The sequence below is a fragment of the Patella vulgata genome, chromosome 3 (genome assembly GCF_932274485.2).
Source record: "Patella vulgata chromosome 3, xgPatVulg1.2, whole genome shotgun sequence".
NCBI lineage: Eukaryota > Metazoa > Mollusca > Gastropoda > Patellidae > Patella > Patella vulgata.
In genome coordinates this window covers 2,280,406-2,297,760 of record NC_065881.2, presented here as the reverse complement: position 1 = coordinate 2,297,760, position 17,355 = coordinate 2,280,406, and the positions used below count along the sequence as shown (strand labels likewise).

Here is a 17,355-nt window from a genome sequence, read left to right as displayed (position 1 = left end):
TTAATCATCTAAATTTCACATATAAAAAATTATATAAAGTAGTTTTTAAATTTAAATCATTGAAGTCACTTTATATAGAAAATACAATTTATGATCCAATGTTCCTCTGATTTTTAAGCATTCCTGGCTGATAATGAAGTGTGCACCTTTCCGGATTTTGAACATGGCTCTACACGTGATGAGATTCCACTTGAATCGGACGAATCGGAAGAGGAATCTAAACGAGAGGAGCCTGCCTGTAGTTAGTATTTAAAAATGGAAATCATCGAAATTATATTTTCTACAGGGGCTCGCTGTGGCTAAGTGGATAAGACGCTGCCTTAACAGGTTTACAATAGCCCTTTTCAATGTTAAATTTTAAGAGCACTGGAAGAACTGGACTTATATGATGTCTTGTGATAAAAAAAACTGGAAAGTAGAGTCTTGTATAGAGAGAGAGAGAGATAGGGAGAGAGAGATGGGAGATAGATAGAGAGAGAGGGAGAGAGAGAGAGGGAGAGAGATAGAGAGAGAGAGATGGAGAGAGATAGAGAGGGAGATATGGAGGGAGAGGAGATAGAGAGAGGTGGGAGATAGAAAGTGTGTTTAACGACCACTCGACACAAACCAAGTTATTCGGGACTAACATGGTTCAATCTTATTTCAATAATTCGCTTGCGCGTAGGGCTCTTTAGCAGTGGGAGGAAACCGGAGGACCCGTAGAAAATCAACGAGGTTGGACAGGCGATCCTATTCCTTGTCACGAACAGCCGGGGAATCGAAACTACACTAGTTGACCTTATGATACAACGCACACACGCTAACAATTCGGCCACCCAAGACCATCGATGTGTGCTATGGGGGGGCAGCTTTGTCAGACAGGCGGCGATACCATCTGCTCTTAACCAATTCCAATAGTGGTGGATTCTTTTACATGCACAATGTCCTCGTTTTTTAGACCTATCCGATCGACTATACACTGTTCTGGAGCCACGTTGGCTCATTGAGTAGGACTTTGGAAGACGTTGGAAACGTACATTCTTATTTGCCAGTGGTGTATCCGACGGACCCTATTCATTGTCACGTCCGTTGTTAAAAGATACAGATTAGATTTTTTTTTATCTTTTTTTCAAAGTAAGGAGCCAGGGTAGCTAAGTGGGCGAGACGCTGGCTCGCTATCCTGTATGTCGCGTGTTCGATCCCTGCACTGGCCGAGAAAGTATGTCGGGATTTTCCTTCGTGCTTTCGCCTTGTCAGTGGTTGCAGGACCATGGCTTGACAAGGAAAACTGTCTAATCATTCGGGTGTACACATTGTCGTGTACGTAAAAGATCCTTTTGCAGTTGGAATTCGATATAAGAGTAGGCCATAGTGCCGCAGCCCGGGCAAACATTCACTTTTAGCACACTGTATGCCCGTCTTCATTATCCCGGTCGGACTGGAACAGTAGGACCTTAAACACCATTTCATTTCATTTTTTCAAAGTATGTAAATATAAATGTGCCAGAAAATTATTTAAATATTTGAAAATAGAAATGAACGTGCGTTTCAGTGATACCTAACATGATATCTAGAATTCGTATTAAGATCATACGAGACGAAGGATCGAGACTTATCGAGTAGAGCCTAGCATTACGACGGCTGTATTAACATATTCTATATCTATCTTAACACATCACTGGTTTGAACGAATCAAATAAATAGTCAGACCTTTAATTTAAAGCTATATGTAAATTTCGAAATCCAAAATGGCAGCATTATAAAACGGTCGATTTTAAGTTAATCAACATTTTTAGGCCGATTGTCAAATGAATATGAATTGCACGATATGTTAATCCCAAAATGACATATTGTTAACGCGCTTTAAAAATCTGGATGCAGTAGACTAGATGTAGAAAATTCTAGATACATTAAAATGTTGGCACTAGAAGGTATTTCGTGCTATGGCTTGTTTGTGGTTTAGAATATGATTTATTGTCTTGAATATAATCACAGTATTAAACAATAGATTATAATCTCCCCAACTGATTATTGTAATTCCAGAATATTGGTTGTCTTTGATTTCATAGGTGGATATCCTTACGTTATTGATTTTAGGGTTTATTGTGCTACTTGGAGGGTATGTGCAACCGTTAGCCACCTTAAATAAATTAATATAATTATAGTTTTTAATTAGACACCGTTAACCACACAATGATTTGTTAATGACAATAAATCATATAGTTTATTCAGCTTGGCGTAAGACTTAACAATAAATAGATACAGTTGGTTTAACTTGAATGAAGATTATTATCTATGTTGCATATATATCACCTTCCAGTTAAATCACGTTATATATCTTATGTATTGATGTTCATATCGTCTTACGTATTTGTCAAGTAGGAGCCGGATCTCTCAACACACTTCATTAAAGTAACAGTTTGTAGACTTTTCTAGATTGAACGTGTTTGCGGAGATGAAGTTTAGGTAGAAAAAAAAGATATACCCTTAATATCACGGTGCTTACTACCACACTACTTTTCAATTCATACATCGGCGTGCACGTAAAATACATTCGATGAACGCCGCTGTCCGGGCAAAATTGTTCTCATTAGTATACTAAATATATTACAAGCTAAAATAAATATTAATAAATCATGTATTATATACCTGACATACGCCATGCAGTGTGCTATGAGGGAAATTTTGCACGGACAGTGACTCTACAGCCTACTCTTATTTCCAATTCCAAATGTCAAGGGTTCTTTTACGTACACGCCACTGTGTTCGCGGAACCTCACCTCGGTTTTTCGTCCCATCCATAAGACTTTACGGTGTCCATTGCTAGGCCCTCCGTCTTACACCACTGACATGGGCGGACTTTCTCGATCAACGCATTGGTTAAACACGGGGCCTCCAGGTTAGCGAGTTAATGTCTTACTCACTGATCCAATGTGGCTCCCATGTGGAATGAATCAGAATTGTAACAAATGTTAATCTAAGCTATAATGTACTAGTGATGTAATTATTTATAATGGGTATAATGAACTTCTATTCAAGTGAAATGAATCAACATTAAAACACCTGCTATCATAAGACGAGTAATATAGTATTTTATGACTAAACGAGGTATCATAACATATAATTTGATTGATTAGTAGTAGAGGTCTAATGATATTGTAATGATATCAGTCAGGTATATAATACATGATTTATTAATATTTATTTTAGCTTGTAATATATTTATTCACAGAATATAATTATACATTATAATATTTATAGTATTTTATAATTTCCACACCTTTAATTTATTTTTTACTTATTCACTGTTACTATATAAGACACACAGGCAAAGTAAAATACAGTAATATACAATAATAAAAACAGGTATTTTTGATTATTTATAATATGTATAGGATAAGAGTTGAGTATGTATAAAAGATTAAAAAGTAAAATATAATATATACAAATAAAATCAGTGCCTGTATCTTGCACACCTATATACAATAGAGCGATACAGATTTTAAGTACATTTAGTGTCAATAAGAAAATCTGGTTTTAAATACTAAATATAAATTTCAGTGTTTCAATTATTGCAATATTTGATGACTTTACGTCTAAATGAAGATTATATAGAGAAAAAGAATTACATTAAATAAATAATTTGCAGATATTTTCTAATTAAACAGGTTGGCAGTGGGATTTTGGAGTGTAACGGTTTTTGGCTGTTGAGTACATAGTGTCTATCTGAAAATATGCTTCAAATTTTAAAATATGGCTCTTAATGTTTCAAAAGTTACTATATTTGGTGACTTCAATAGCAAATAAAGATAATGTAAGCAAGAAAATTGTTTATAATTCAGAGTTGGCTGAGAATATCTTGTGAAAAGGTTTACAATAACCAATTTCCATGGTAATTTTTTGAGATGACTGGATGAGCAAGACTAATATGATTTGTATAGTTTAGAAAGAGCTGGATAGTAGGGGCTTGTATCACTGACAAACATTGGGTGTTTATGTTAGGGGTTAAAAGATGGGTCGAATGCTTGCAGACGGCAATTCGTCTGCTATTCTAGAGAGATATTTTCATAAAGGATTTAAGTTGTCAGTTATATCAACTTTAAGGGTATTTAATTTAGTAACTTTAGATGTTATATTTAGGATTGAGTTTTTTTATTGTGATTTCTAAGTATGACAATTACCCTTTAGGCTTATTTCATATCTAAAGTTATTTCTTAAACAAAGTAGATTTGTTCTATATTAGATTGAAATAGATGAAAGACTTCGAAGCTCTTCGGAGGGGATCACGGTGGCTAGGTGGGTAAGACGCTGGCTCGCTATCCTGGAAGTCGGTTTTCGATCCCTGCATTAGCCGAGAATGTTCATCCAGATTTTCCGGCGTGGTTTCCCCTTGTCAGTAATGCAGGACAGAGGGCCTGACAAGCACAGCTGTCTAGTCATTCGGATGGGACGAAAAAACGAGGTCCCGTGTACACATTGGCGTGCACGTAAAAGATCCCTTGACAGTTGGAATTCTATATGAAAGTAGGCCGTAGTGCCGCTATCCGGGATAAATTTCCCCCATAGCACACTGTATGGCGTATGCCCGTCTTCATTAGTCGAGTTCGGAGCATTTCATTTCATTTCGAAGCTCTTCGGAGAATGTGTTAGAAGGAATATTTAGGGATGTTCTGGAATATTCAAGCATTCTCATCAATAAATTTTTCTACCTTAAAGAAATCTAATAGGGATGTTTGAAGGTTTTGATCTTATTATATTATATTTAACAATATAATATTTAATTACAAGTTCTTCGGAAGAGGTGTTCGAGGGAATAATCATTGAATAGTTATCAAAGTGAGAGAGAGATGGGATTTAACGTCCACTCGACACAAACTAGGTCATTTCGGGACTAACATATGGTTGAATTTTATTTCCATAATTTCCATAACGGGGTCTTTAGCTGTGAGAGGAAACCGGAGGACCCGGAGAAAACCCACGAGGTTGGACAGGCGACCCTACCCCTTGTCACGTACAACCGGGGAATCGAAACCCCACCAGTTGACTCAATGACAGACCGTGTGATACAGCGCGCGTGCTAACAAGTGAGAAATAATATGAGATTCTAAATAAATTAGAAACCAAAAAGATTTCTCAGGTATGGAGATTTTGACTTTAATAGGTTCAACGATAGAAGAATTAGATGCTCTTCGGCAAAAGTGTAAAATATGAAGAGATTCAGAGTGAAATGAATTGTTTTGAAAAAATTATTAAGATTACGCAAAAGCTTTTGAATGTTTTGTCTATATTACATTCAGAGTTGAGAAATGGATTCCAAGCTCTTCAGACAGTATATCAACATACTTTTAAAAAGTAATTTTAAACTAAGTTCGGGAATACCCGACCTCGAAGTTCGAAAGATCTAAAAGTTTCGAGGTAATAAAGTGTCCCGAATAATATTTGTAATAAAAGTAAACTGAACTTCCACTTGATTGATTAAATTCAGACTGATTTAAGAATAATATACACATAAATTATTATATTCTAAAAATTAACAAAGATTTAACTCCCTTGCAATATTGACTAATGATTAGATTCCACTTAATTGATTAGATTCAGACTGCATTCAACAGAGAGAGAGAGAGAGAGAGAGAGAGAGGGTATGGGAATTATTTATTTTTAGATATATTTTTAGGATTGAGCTTGTTCAATGTGTATTCTAAATATGACAAATATATTTAAGTATGGCAACTTTCATACCTAAATACGACAAATGTATTTTAGTGTGATAAAATCAACTTTCATACCCAAAGGTTATTTCTTAAACAAAGAGACATATCATTCATCCAATCACTTTTCTCACTTTTATTTTAATGGTACAAGTCAAATAGAATTCTGTGCTGGTTAGGAGAAGTCGAGTTCAATTTCTCCATTATAATTATATTTAACAAATAGGGATGAATATTTCTCTAAATGTTGTTTGGTTATTTTTATAATACTTGCTAATGTAATATAGGTTTTATTGAAGCATTCTATGAAAATATTTAATAATATCAATATTATAATGTACCGTATCTATCATTGTCTTGCACTGATTAAATAAACAGGTGGATTGTTACACATATAATAATAAAATAAAATAAAGGAATTTAATACAATATCATTTAAAGGTACAGGTAAAATATATGTTATGACATCTTGAATAAACGAAATCAAAATAAATAAATCAGTCGTGATATAATCATATTTATTTATAACTAAACGACGCAACATACCATATAATTGATATATGATTGAAAAATAATGGAATTCATGGCTATCGAACTTCAAAGTGGGTGATGTCGGATGTGACCCTGGGTAGTTTAAATAATCGTCCCCCGTGGGCTCACAAACCAGTAAGTCCCTCATCCTCATCCGTATTATCCCGGGTTGGTGACAAACAGTAGAACGTTAAACCCCATTTTATTGCAATTGATATGTTAAAAATAGTAGACCCTTAAACCCCATTTTATTTCAATTTATATGTTTAAAATGAATGATATGTATTATTGCAACTGTTTGTGGGTTTCTTTTAGAACGTATTTTACGATATGATAAATGAAATGGAGTTAAACGCCCTACTTCTTTGACTGGGCAAATAAAAACGGACATACGCCAAGCAGAGTGCTATGAGGGAAATGTAACCTGGACAGCAGCGCTACTGCCTATTCTAATATCGAATTCAAACTGCCAAGGGATCGTTAAAGAGCATGCCAATTTGTACATGGGACTCGTTTTTTCGTCCCATCCAAACGACTATTCGTTGATGTCCGTGATTTGTTAAGAGCTCTATCTAATATTTATCAATGGAAAGCCTCGTGTTTACCGAGAGTCTGATAAAAAACAAACACGATATTACTATGGACAAGGAACTGACTATACTAATTATATCATAACTTAACCACCGATACAGGGTTCGATATCACATTTGTACGTGATAAAGTTTTGATAATGTCATCTGTTCAATCTGTTGGGTTTCATCCGAAATGAAATCTGGTTTAAAGGGACCATTCCGATTTGAAACAAAAGTCTCAGAAATAAATGTCCGTGTTTTTATGCAATGTATTTACCTTGTCTAAAGATATTGAATCGTTTGGACGTGAACGTTAAAACCGCTTATCCGGACGCGTCCTACTGTTCTGCTACAACTGGGCATACGCCATTTGGTGCTACGGCCTACTCTAATATCGAATTCCAACTGCCAAGGTTCTTTTACGTGCACGCCAATATGTTCATGTGAGCCAGCATCTTACTCACTTAGCCACTGTGGCTCCCAGGTTTTCATACGAAACTTCCGTTTCTAGTTTAAAAAACACAAAAACAAAAACAAACTGGCAACTAAATTTTTGAATTAAATCAGACACATTACATGTTTGCTCTGTCTGCCTTGCTGTTGGGATTGCCGGATTTAGATGAAGCCCCCTCCCCACCCACCCTCACGACAACAGGAAGATCAAAGTATCTGTTAAACACTATTGACGATGGTGACGAATGTTTAAGACTACAGTCAAAATATTATACACCATGGCCCGATGACCCCACCCCTATCTTGGTCCGATGAGCCCCCCCCCTCCCCTCACCACTATCTTGGCCCGATGACCCCCATATCTTGAGGCCCTCCTATGTTTCAGCATGCCAAGCCTATAGGTAAATCTAGCACTCTCTGTTAGTTAACGAGAGAGAGAGAGAGAGAGAGAGAGAGAGGGGGCGGTGGGGGAGAGAGAGAGGGAGAAATGAGGTTTGACGTCCAATCGACACAAATTAGGTCATTTCGGGACAGTGGTTCAATATTATTTCAATAATTCTCTGGTGTGTACGGGTCTTTTGCATTGGGAGGAAACCGGAGGCCCAGAGAAAATCCACAAGGTAAGACAGGCGACCCTACTCCTACAACCGGGATATCGAAACCACGCCAGTTTATTCAATTACAGTGCGCACTAACCATTTGGGAGAATGTCCAACAAATGTCAAATTACCGGTCTTAATACGAGGTTCCAGTTATTGTGTCATACATCACTGGAAAGTGTGTTTCTATGGCTCTTTGAAATGAGGTCTAACGTCCACTCGACTCAAACTAGGTCATTTCGGGACTAACATAAATGGTTTGATTTTATTTCAATAATTCGCTTGAGCGAAGGGGTCTTTAGCAATAGTAGGAAAATGGAGGATCCGGTGAAAACCCACGATCTTGGCTAGACGACTCTACTTGATCAATGGCAGGCCATCTATTAAACGCGCACGCGTTAAGCATTCGGTCAACCAACCTCCGAATATCTTTATAGTGTTCGTACTGGCTTATAAATAGGAGAGGGAACCATGGTGGTCAAGTGGGTAAGACACTGGCTCGCTAGCCTAGAGGTCGCCTGGTTTCCCCTTGAAAGTGATACAGGACCGAGGGCCTTAAAACAACCCGCGTATACATTGGCCTACACGTAAAAGATCCCTTGGCAGTTGGATTTCTTCTACGTCAATCAGGTTTAATACGTTAAACGTCATTTTATTTCAATTTATATGTTTAAAATGAATGATATGTATTATTATAACTGTTTCTGGGTTTCTTTTAGAACGTATTTTACGATATGATAAATGACATGGAGTTTAACGCCCTACTGCTTCGACTGTGAAAATGAAAACGATCATACGTCATGCACTGTGCTATAAGGGAAATTTAGCCCGAAGAGCGGCGCTACTGCCTATTCTAATATCGAATTCTTACTATCTAGCGATCTTTAAAGATCATGCCAATTTGTACATAAGATTCGTTTTTTCGTCCCATCCGAACGATTATACCAAAAACAAACTGGCAACTAAATTTTTTAATTAAATCAGACACATTACATGTTAGCTCTGTCTGTCTTTCTGTTGGCATTGCCAGATTTAGTTGAAGCCCCTCCCCATCCTCACGACAACAGGAAGATCAAAGTGACTATTAAACACTATTGAAGATATTGACGAATGTTTAGTTGATGCCCCCCCCCCTCCTCCCATACCTCATCTTGGCCCGATGACCCCCCCCCCCCAATCATGGCCCGATGAGCCCCCACACCACCCTCCACTCACCCATATCTTGGCCCGATGACCCTCATATCTTGAGACCCTCCTAGGTTTCATCCTGTCAAGCCCACAGGTCAATCTAGCACTGTCTGTTTGTTAGCGAGAGAGAGAGAGAGGGTGAGAGAGGGGGAGACAGAGACAGAGTGTATATTCCCATGCTCCTGTACACTATGTGCCGATACAGTGTCCAGAGATGTACGACAATTTAATCTATATGACATTTTCAGCTCTTAAGAAACATTCCTATCGGAGATAAAGCTCAAGTACCACTCTTAACATTTACACATTTTAAATCAGTGTAATAAACAGTGTTTAGCGCAATAGTAGAGTTGTCACTCTGCTTTATGCGCCACATTTTACATGGCATGAGCCTTGTTTCCCGGGGTGTGAAATTTCAGGCATCGGGTCAATGCCGACGTCTGATTGATTGGTTGATTGGAATTCGGGTGGACATGATAAAGACGGGCATGCGCCATACAGTGTACTATGAGGGACATTTTGCAGTCTTCACGTTGTCGGGCACGTAAAAGAATCCATGGCAACTGGAATTCGAAATAAAAGATTAGTAAGACGTTAAATGTTGTCGGACACGTAAAAGAACCCATGACAGCCACGGTTGCTCAGTGGGTAGGACGTCGGCTCGCTAACCTGGAGGTCTCATATCGTTGGCCAAGAAAGTTCATCGTTTTTTTTCCGGCATATTTCCTCCTTGTCAGTGGTACGGCCACGGGGCAACATGTGTAGGCGTTCGGATAGGACGACTATACGGGGACCCGTAGACACATTGGCGGGGACCTTAAAAAAACCTTAACAATTGGAATTCGAAATAAGAGTCAGCTCCGCTATCCGGGCAAAATTTCACTTATAACACACTGTTTGTCGTATATTCCCGTCTTCATTAGCCCAGTCGGTGCAGAACAGTAGGACGTTAAACCTTATTTCATATCATTTCACTTGTCTACCTTCAACTTCACCAACTCGAGTGGATGTGTTATCATAAACTAGTTTAGAATTATAAGCGGGTGTATTTGAGGGGGGGGGGGGGCTCTATACTAATTTTGGCTTTTTAACATGTTTTTTTTATGTGTCAGAGTCTTATATAGCAGCTGTATAGTTTCTTACAGTTCATATCAGATATATACTATTCAAAAAAAGTAGGGGATATTTGATTTTGGGGGCATAATACTAAAATATGCAAATGACTACGAAAAAAGTCACTATAGAACCTAACAGAAGAAACATTTCCAGTTACATGTGACGCCCAAACGCACCAATAGCTACCGCATGGAATGCAGGTGATGCTTGGGATCATCATGGGGGTCCAACCCAAGATTTGCACGACTCTGACTTTGAATGTTACAGTCATTGTGGCATTGAATTCCAGGGTGGAAACATCAGTTTAATTGTTTTAGTGACCAGAAAACAAATTTTGATATGCGTCGGCTTACCCAAAATGAAAGGTTACGTGCCCTTGGCATGCTACAGATCGGCACAACACATGCGGTTGTGGCGCGGACGATGAATGTTTCTCAGTCTGTCATAAGCAGGCTATGGTCCAGATACCGTGATACACAATCTGTACAGGACAGACCACGCCCAGGTCGACCAAGGGCGACAACTCAAGCCCAGGATCGATTTATCCGTACCTTGGCCTTGAGAAATCGTGTCATCACAGCAAATCAGATCAGCGCTTGTCTTCAAACAGACACTGGAGTGAGAGTGAGTGGCCAGACGATTCGGAATCGACTGCATAGGGGTCACCTTCGCGCCCGACGTCCTCGCGTGATCCCTTGTTTGAGAGATCATCACATTCAGGCAATACGTCGTTGGTGTAGGGATCGTCAACACTGGGATAATCGACGCTGGAGCAATGTGATGTTTTCAGATGAGTCAAGGTTCACTGTTGATTTTTTGGACAGACGTAGGAGGGTGTGGCGTCGTCGAAACGAGCGCTTCCAAGACGTTAACGTCATCAGACATGATCGATTTGGGGGTGGTTCTGTTATGGTGTGGGGAGGCATCACTGTTGCTGGAAGAACGGCTTTACATGTTGTTGCAGGGCGTGTTACAGGCCAGTACTACCGGGACAACATCTTGGCAGTCCATGTTGTGCCGTTCGCACGACGTCATGGCCGCCGTTTCATCTTCCAGGATGACAACGCAAGATGTCACAGGGCCAGGATCGTTACAGGTTACCTCCAACAACAGAACATCACCACATTACCATGGCCAGCACTGAGTCCCGACCTCTCCCCCATCGAGCATGTCTGGGACATGCTTGGACAGAGGTTACGTCAACGTCAACAACGTCCTGCCAATGTCCAAGAACTTGCTGCTGCGTTGCAACAGGAATGGGACAATCTGGACCAAAATGACCTTAGACGTCTCATTAGGAGTATGCCACGTCGGATCAATGCTTGTTTGGCAAACAGAGGAGGATTTACCCTTTACTGACTTGGTTGTGATGCTGTGGTAACTTTGCTGTTTGACCCCGGGTATCATTTTACCCTTGTAATGGTCAGTCTGTGCCTTACTTAGTCTAACGAACATTTGGAATAAATCGATGAATGTGAACTTCATTTCATTTTGTCATTTGTTTCTTCGTCAGTTTCATTAGGTGACTTTAATAACACTTAAAAATCAAATATCCCCTACTTTTTTTGAATAGTATATATTGCTAGCTGTGTTATATAACGTGACATGACGACATCAGTACAACTTGTATGGTGGGTTATACAAGGATAGCTAGTAAGACAGAGCAATAATCTGTTAGTGATATCTACTAATTGGATAGACTAACATGCTATTACCCATGCTTAAGGTAAACAGCTACCATATTTTGGCTTGTTTTACTAATTGGATAGACTAAACCAGTATTAACCATGCTTATGGTTAATAGGTACCATATTTAGGCGACATTTCGAAGAATATTTTATATAAGAAGAACAATTCCTGATAATTACTTAACCCTTGGTACAATCTTGTAATCTCACCAATATATAGAGACTTTGCTTCACTTTTTTACATAACGATTCACAATGCAATGCACAGGGGAGAATTTAGTCCGTACAATGGCGTTTCTACCCAATTAAGTCAGCTATTAATTTAAAGTAGGTATTAATACAAATTTGTGATCAGATTTGTAACCCTCTATCCTATCTTCTAGTGAGAGGTGGTTGGGTTGCCTAATGGTTAATGCGTGCGCGTGGCATCATAAGGTCTCTCATTGAGTGAAGTGGCGTGGTTTCGATTCCCCGCTTGTTCATGACAATGAGTAGGATCGCCTGTCCAACCTCTTGGGTTTTCCCTGGGTCCACCGGTTTCCTCTCACTGGTGTACCTTTAACAGTAAACTGCTACCTCTATATTAACGGCGCACAGGTTTTTTTCTTATTGCATTAATGTAAGTTAACAGACTTCAAGATCAAGAACTGTTTTAAAAATGGTAACTACACGTTTTTCCTAACAAAGTGGAAAACAGGCTGGAAATTGTTCAACTTTCTCAGTCAAAGCCGGTGTCGAACAAGAATGGGTTGGAATGCCTGTGTTCAGTAACTTGTTTTGTTTCCCTTGACCTGTTGGTTACTACCAGTGCTTCATAATAAAACAACAATACAAAGAGTTTACAATTATTATTCTAATATGGAAAGATATTATACACGTATTTTAGCTCCATCTGGAATCATTTTTTATTATAATATGGAATGATATTATACATGTATTAAAGTTCCATCTGAAAAAAACTATCAACTACTTCTTCCAGCGATTGACCATAATTTATTCCATTTCGGATAGAAATAATGTTATCTCCCTTACACCGTAAACAAAACATTATTTAACAATAATTCAGCCATAACAGTAGTCTAATTATTAATCTATTTTAATGTCAGTTATCTTATTAATTGTTACTTGAATTGTAAAGTTTCTATGATCATCAATAAATCCACTGCCAGGATTACTGAGTCTTCTCTCCAAGTCAGTAAGATCAGTAGAACAGTCTGACCAAACACCAGGTCTAACAGTCCCATTACATTGTTTAACTACAGATTGTCTATCATCTGTTTTATTTATAAGTTTACATGTGACGTCAACTTTACATGACGTAATACTTTTATCTTCTACGTCATTCAGGTTTAATCCAAAAGAGAATAAAGATGATCCTAGTTTATACACATCAATACGCCATGTAAAACCTGAAACTACATGTTGTTTACCATAATACCAACCACCATAACCTGGCACAGTATCCACATTAAAAACATCTTCAAACATATTCTGATGACAACTTACAACTTTACCAATCATATTCTGATGACAACTTACAATTTTACCAAGTTGATTAGTTAACAAAGTTCTATCTATCTCTGCTACTTGAAATGTTGAATATCTTACATCAGGTATATCCAATTTTCTACAACAACTTTCATCTTTTTCCTGTCTAACTTTAGGTATTCTTTGTAAAACTTGAACAACGGATGAATCTTCTAAAACATTCACTGAATATTTAACACTAGCTTTTAAATCTTCCGTTAGTCTTTTAATGTCCTCCATTAATTTCCTGAATTTGTATTCTTCCTCTTCACTAGTTTCTTGCATTTCCTTTTTAATATTTTCTCCGATTTTATGAAATTCTGAGCAGATTTTCTCAACTTGTGCATCTACTTTGTCACATTCAGTTTTTGTGCAGTTTTTGACTTCAGTTAATTTGCTATTTAAATTATCATAATGTTTCTGAAAATTAGTGATTTGTTTTTTTAATTCATCATTCAGTGATTGTAAGTCGTGTCTGATACTTTGTCTGACTTCATCCTCCTGTAAATCTAAATAATTGTGTCCATTATGATCGGCCAAGAAACATTTCAAACAAACGGCTACAGTACAATCTTTACAGTATACTTTTACGGGCTCCTTTTCATGGCGCAGACAGAAATCTTTAGGATTTGGGATAGACGAAGCCGAAGCTTTTTCCTTTATTGTTTCGTGTGAAGTAGGCGCTTGATAGATCTGTGTTTCATCATATCGAGACACAACGTGGTCTTTACAAGATTTTAACTTATCATGCATGGTTTTACATGATTTACATAAATATTGATCACAGTCTCGACAGAAATATTGAGATGTATCTTCCGTACATACATCACATTGAGGAATATTAATTGGTTTAGGTTTAAATCGATCCAGACCTCCGTCACTGAGATTTATAAAAATACGGCATAATGGGCATTGGAACTGATCTTTAGTGGAGGTTTTGTTCACATAATCTTCTAAACAGATAAAACAAAAGGGGTGTGCACAATCGAGTACCACGCGTTGTTGAAATTCGTTCAAACAAATACTACACACTTCCTTCTCTGCCATTTTAAATAACTGTTTGTTGCACTGGTTGTATAAACTGGACAAAACAACAACAAACAATTAGGCTAAATATAATATATACGATATCCTAGAAATCAAAACTGCTAAATTTAGCCAAATCGTCTAACCTCGCCTGACATCTTCTCGAGCAGTTTATCTTCCTTGGACTGTACACTGAACATGCATAAACTTGATATAGTTTCTTAGAAACGTCTAAGTCACATAATTGTAGACAATACGAGTTCAAACTGGATGAAAATACAAAATCAAACAATATAATACTTGATATCGAGATAGATGAACTAAAAATCAAAAGTATTAAATTCAAACAAAACATGTAAATCACATAGAAATTCACGTCTTTCTTCGTCTTTCGCAGTTTGTTCTTCTTATGCTGTAGACTGAACATACGTAAACTTGCTACAGTTTCTTGGAAATTCTATTTTTATTTTCTTTTTAATATAATGACCTTCGACATTAGCCTTTGTCACCCAGACTATCACTGTGTGTATCAACTACCACGGATATTGTTAGTGTGGGTAACAGAGTCTACCACTAGCACGCCATGTCATGTTGACACTATATTTAGCGGTGTACGTCTATAATACCATCGTCTTACACAATTTATCTTCCTCGGACTGTAGACTGTACAAGTGAAAATGTGCTACAGTTTCTCGGAAATTCTATCGAAAACGTCTAAATCACATAAAAATCCACGTCTTTCATCGTCTTGCACAGTTTGTCTTCCTTATGCCGTAGACTGAACATGCGTAAACTTGCTGCAGTTTCTCGGAAATTCTATTTTTATTTTCGTTTTGATATAATGACCTTCGGCATTTGCCTTTGTCACCCAGACGATAACGGTGTACGTCAACCACCACTGATATAATATTATGAATGTATGTTATGTATGCATGTCAAGTTCAACTGATATTGTTAGCGTGGGTAACAGAGTCTACCACTATCACGCTATATCATATTGACACTATATCTAGCGGTGTACGTCTATAATTATAATATTATGAATGTATGTAGTATGAAAGTAGGTCAACTTATAGTGAGATATAATATAATGTATAATGTTTATACGTTTACACAGCTATAATTCCACGTGTTCCTCTGTATGTCTCCAACTTGGTATATTCAACAATGTAGTAATATATCAACTTGGTATCTTTAACAATGTAGTAATATATCAACTAGTTAATAAACCTCTAGATATAATATACACGGCTGGGTTCCACATGGCGCTATATCCTTACTTAGAAAGTTCATCGGGACTCTCCGATTTTAGTCCCATGCTCCATCCGAACGACTAGACGGTGTTCCTGCAGGACTGACAGAGGGACACCAAGCCGGAAAATCCCGAATAGCTTTCTCAACCAACACTGGCATCAAACCCATAACCCCCTGGTTAACGAACGAGTGTCTTACTCACTGAGCCACCGCGACTCGCTTGATAATATAATACTTGACGTAATATCAAGGTTAATTTACGTCCGCTTCCATTGAGATGATACCGTAGACAATAAATCAATGTCTAAGTATTCTGATATTAAAATATTGATGGTCGTGGTAGTCAACGAGTCAGGGGATTGAGTTCGAATCTCGAGGCTGGCTCGCTACCCTGGAGGTTGGGTGTTCGATCTCTGTATTGGTCGAGAAATTTAAATTCATCCAGATTTTCCGTCGTGATTCCCCCTTGTCAGTGATTGAGGACGGAGGGCCTGACAAGGACCGCTGTCTAGTCGTTCGGAGGGTCCGAAAATCCGAGGTTCCGTGTACACATTGGCGTGTACGTAAAAGATCCCTTGACAGTTGGAATTCGATATAAGAGTAGGCCGTAGTGTCGCTGCCCGGACAGAATTTCCCTGAAAGTACACTGTATGGATATCCGTCTTCATTAGCCCATTTCGGGGCAGAACAGTAGGACGTTAAACTTCATTTCATTTTTATTTCATTTCGAAACTTGAGAAGGACCTTGAGATTTGTCGATCCTGATTTTCGTCTGCCAGGGACAGCGTCCGTTAAGCTGACTAGTCCTTCGTCTGATACCGGATACTAGGCGGACATTTTTTTTATATTCTTACGGTGGAAACGGACGTTTAGTTGAGAGATTACTTCCTAATGTCAAAATAAATTATTATTTCCATAATTATGTGCTGTGGTTTATTGTTTAAAATAAACTTATTTTATTACAACTGTTGATGCCGGGGGGGGGGGGGGATTTGAGAACAAACAAATAATCAGTATTTTACAATGGAGAGGGAGAAGATAGGGTTAAACGTTCACTCGAAACAAACTAGGTAATTTCGGGACTAACATATACAGTGTATTTCAATTTTTTCAATAATACGCTTGCACGTAGGGCTGGGACCGGGGGACAAGGAGATAACCCAAGAGGCTGGACAGGCGACCCTACTCCTTGTCACATACAACCGGGGAATCGAAACCACGCCAGTTGACTCAATGACAGATCTTATGAAACACCCAGGGCTGGATTGGGCCATCGGCCGGTCAGACAAAAAATGAAAAAAATAATTTGGTGCAATTCGTCTAATAAAACCTTTTTCTTCTGAACATTATATGGGGGGGGGGGGTGTATTGAACCGGTCATGCAGCGATGATGATCATGTTGTATGTGGCCGGTAGCTTTAACGGGCCACCACGCCATCACTGGAGTTTGGAATGGGCTGGTATAATAGACTTTCTGGGCCGGGTGTGCTGGGTGTGGGCCGGAATTCGGAATCCGAAAATTTCACCGGATTCACCAGACACTTTCACCCGCAAATTTACTAATTATTAAGTCCCCTGCACCCTGTTTCTGGGGATACGTCGGAAACGTCTGCCGATCGTTTGTAACTCAAAAAAAATTTTCAATTTTAAGGCCTCAGCAAAATTTGATGATAGCTAGTCTGCTTGCTGAATATGAGTGCGAGACGATTTCCTG

General features: G+C 38.3%; 2 protein-coding genes across 2 annotated transcripts in view; both read right to left on the bottom strand.

Annotated features, from left to right (window-relative positions):
* Positions 1-17,355, bottom strand: part of LOC130012188 (E3 ubiquitin-protein ligase TRIM33-like) — a 94,560-nt gene that overhangs the window by 60,484 nt on the left and 16,721 nt on the right. The window lies entirely within an intron of this gene.
* LOC130012189 (E3 ubiquitin-protein ligase TRIM33-like) lies at positions 12,670-15,221 on the bottom strand. Its single transcript, XM_056099610.1, has one exon. It carries the CDS (start codon positions 14,406-14,408, stop codon positions 12,921-12,923), a length of 1,488 nt encoding a protein of 495 aa, XP_055955585.1. The 5' UTR covers positions 14,409-15,221; the 3' UTR covers positions 12,670-12,920.

Bases quoted from the DNA above. Each gene is read 5' to 3' on its own strand.
- LOC130012189 (XM_056099610.1), bottom strand. From the start codon at position 14,408: ATGGCAGAGAAGGAAGTGTGTAGTATTTGTTTGAACGAATTTCAACAA.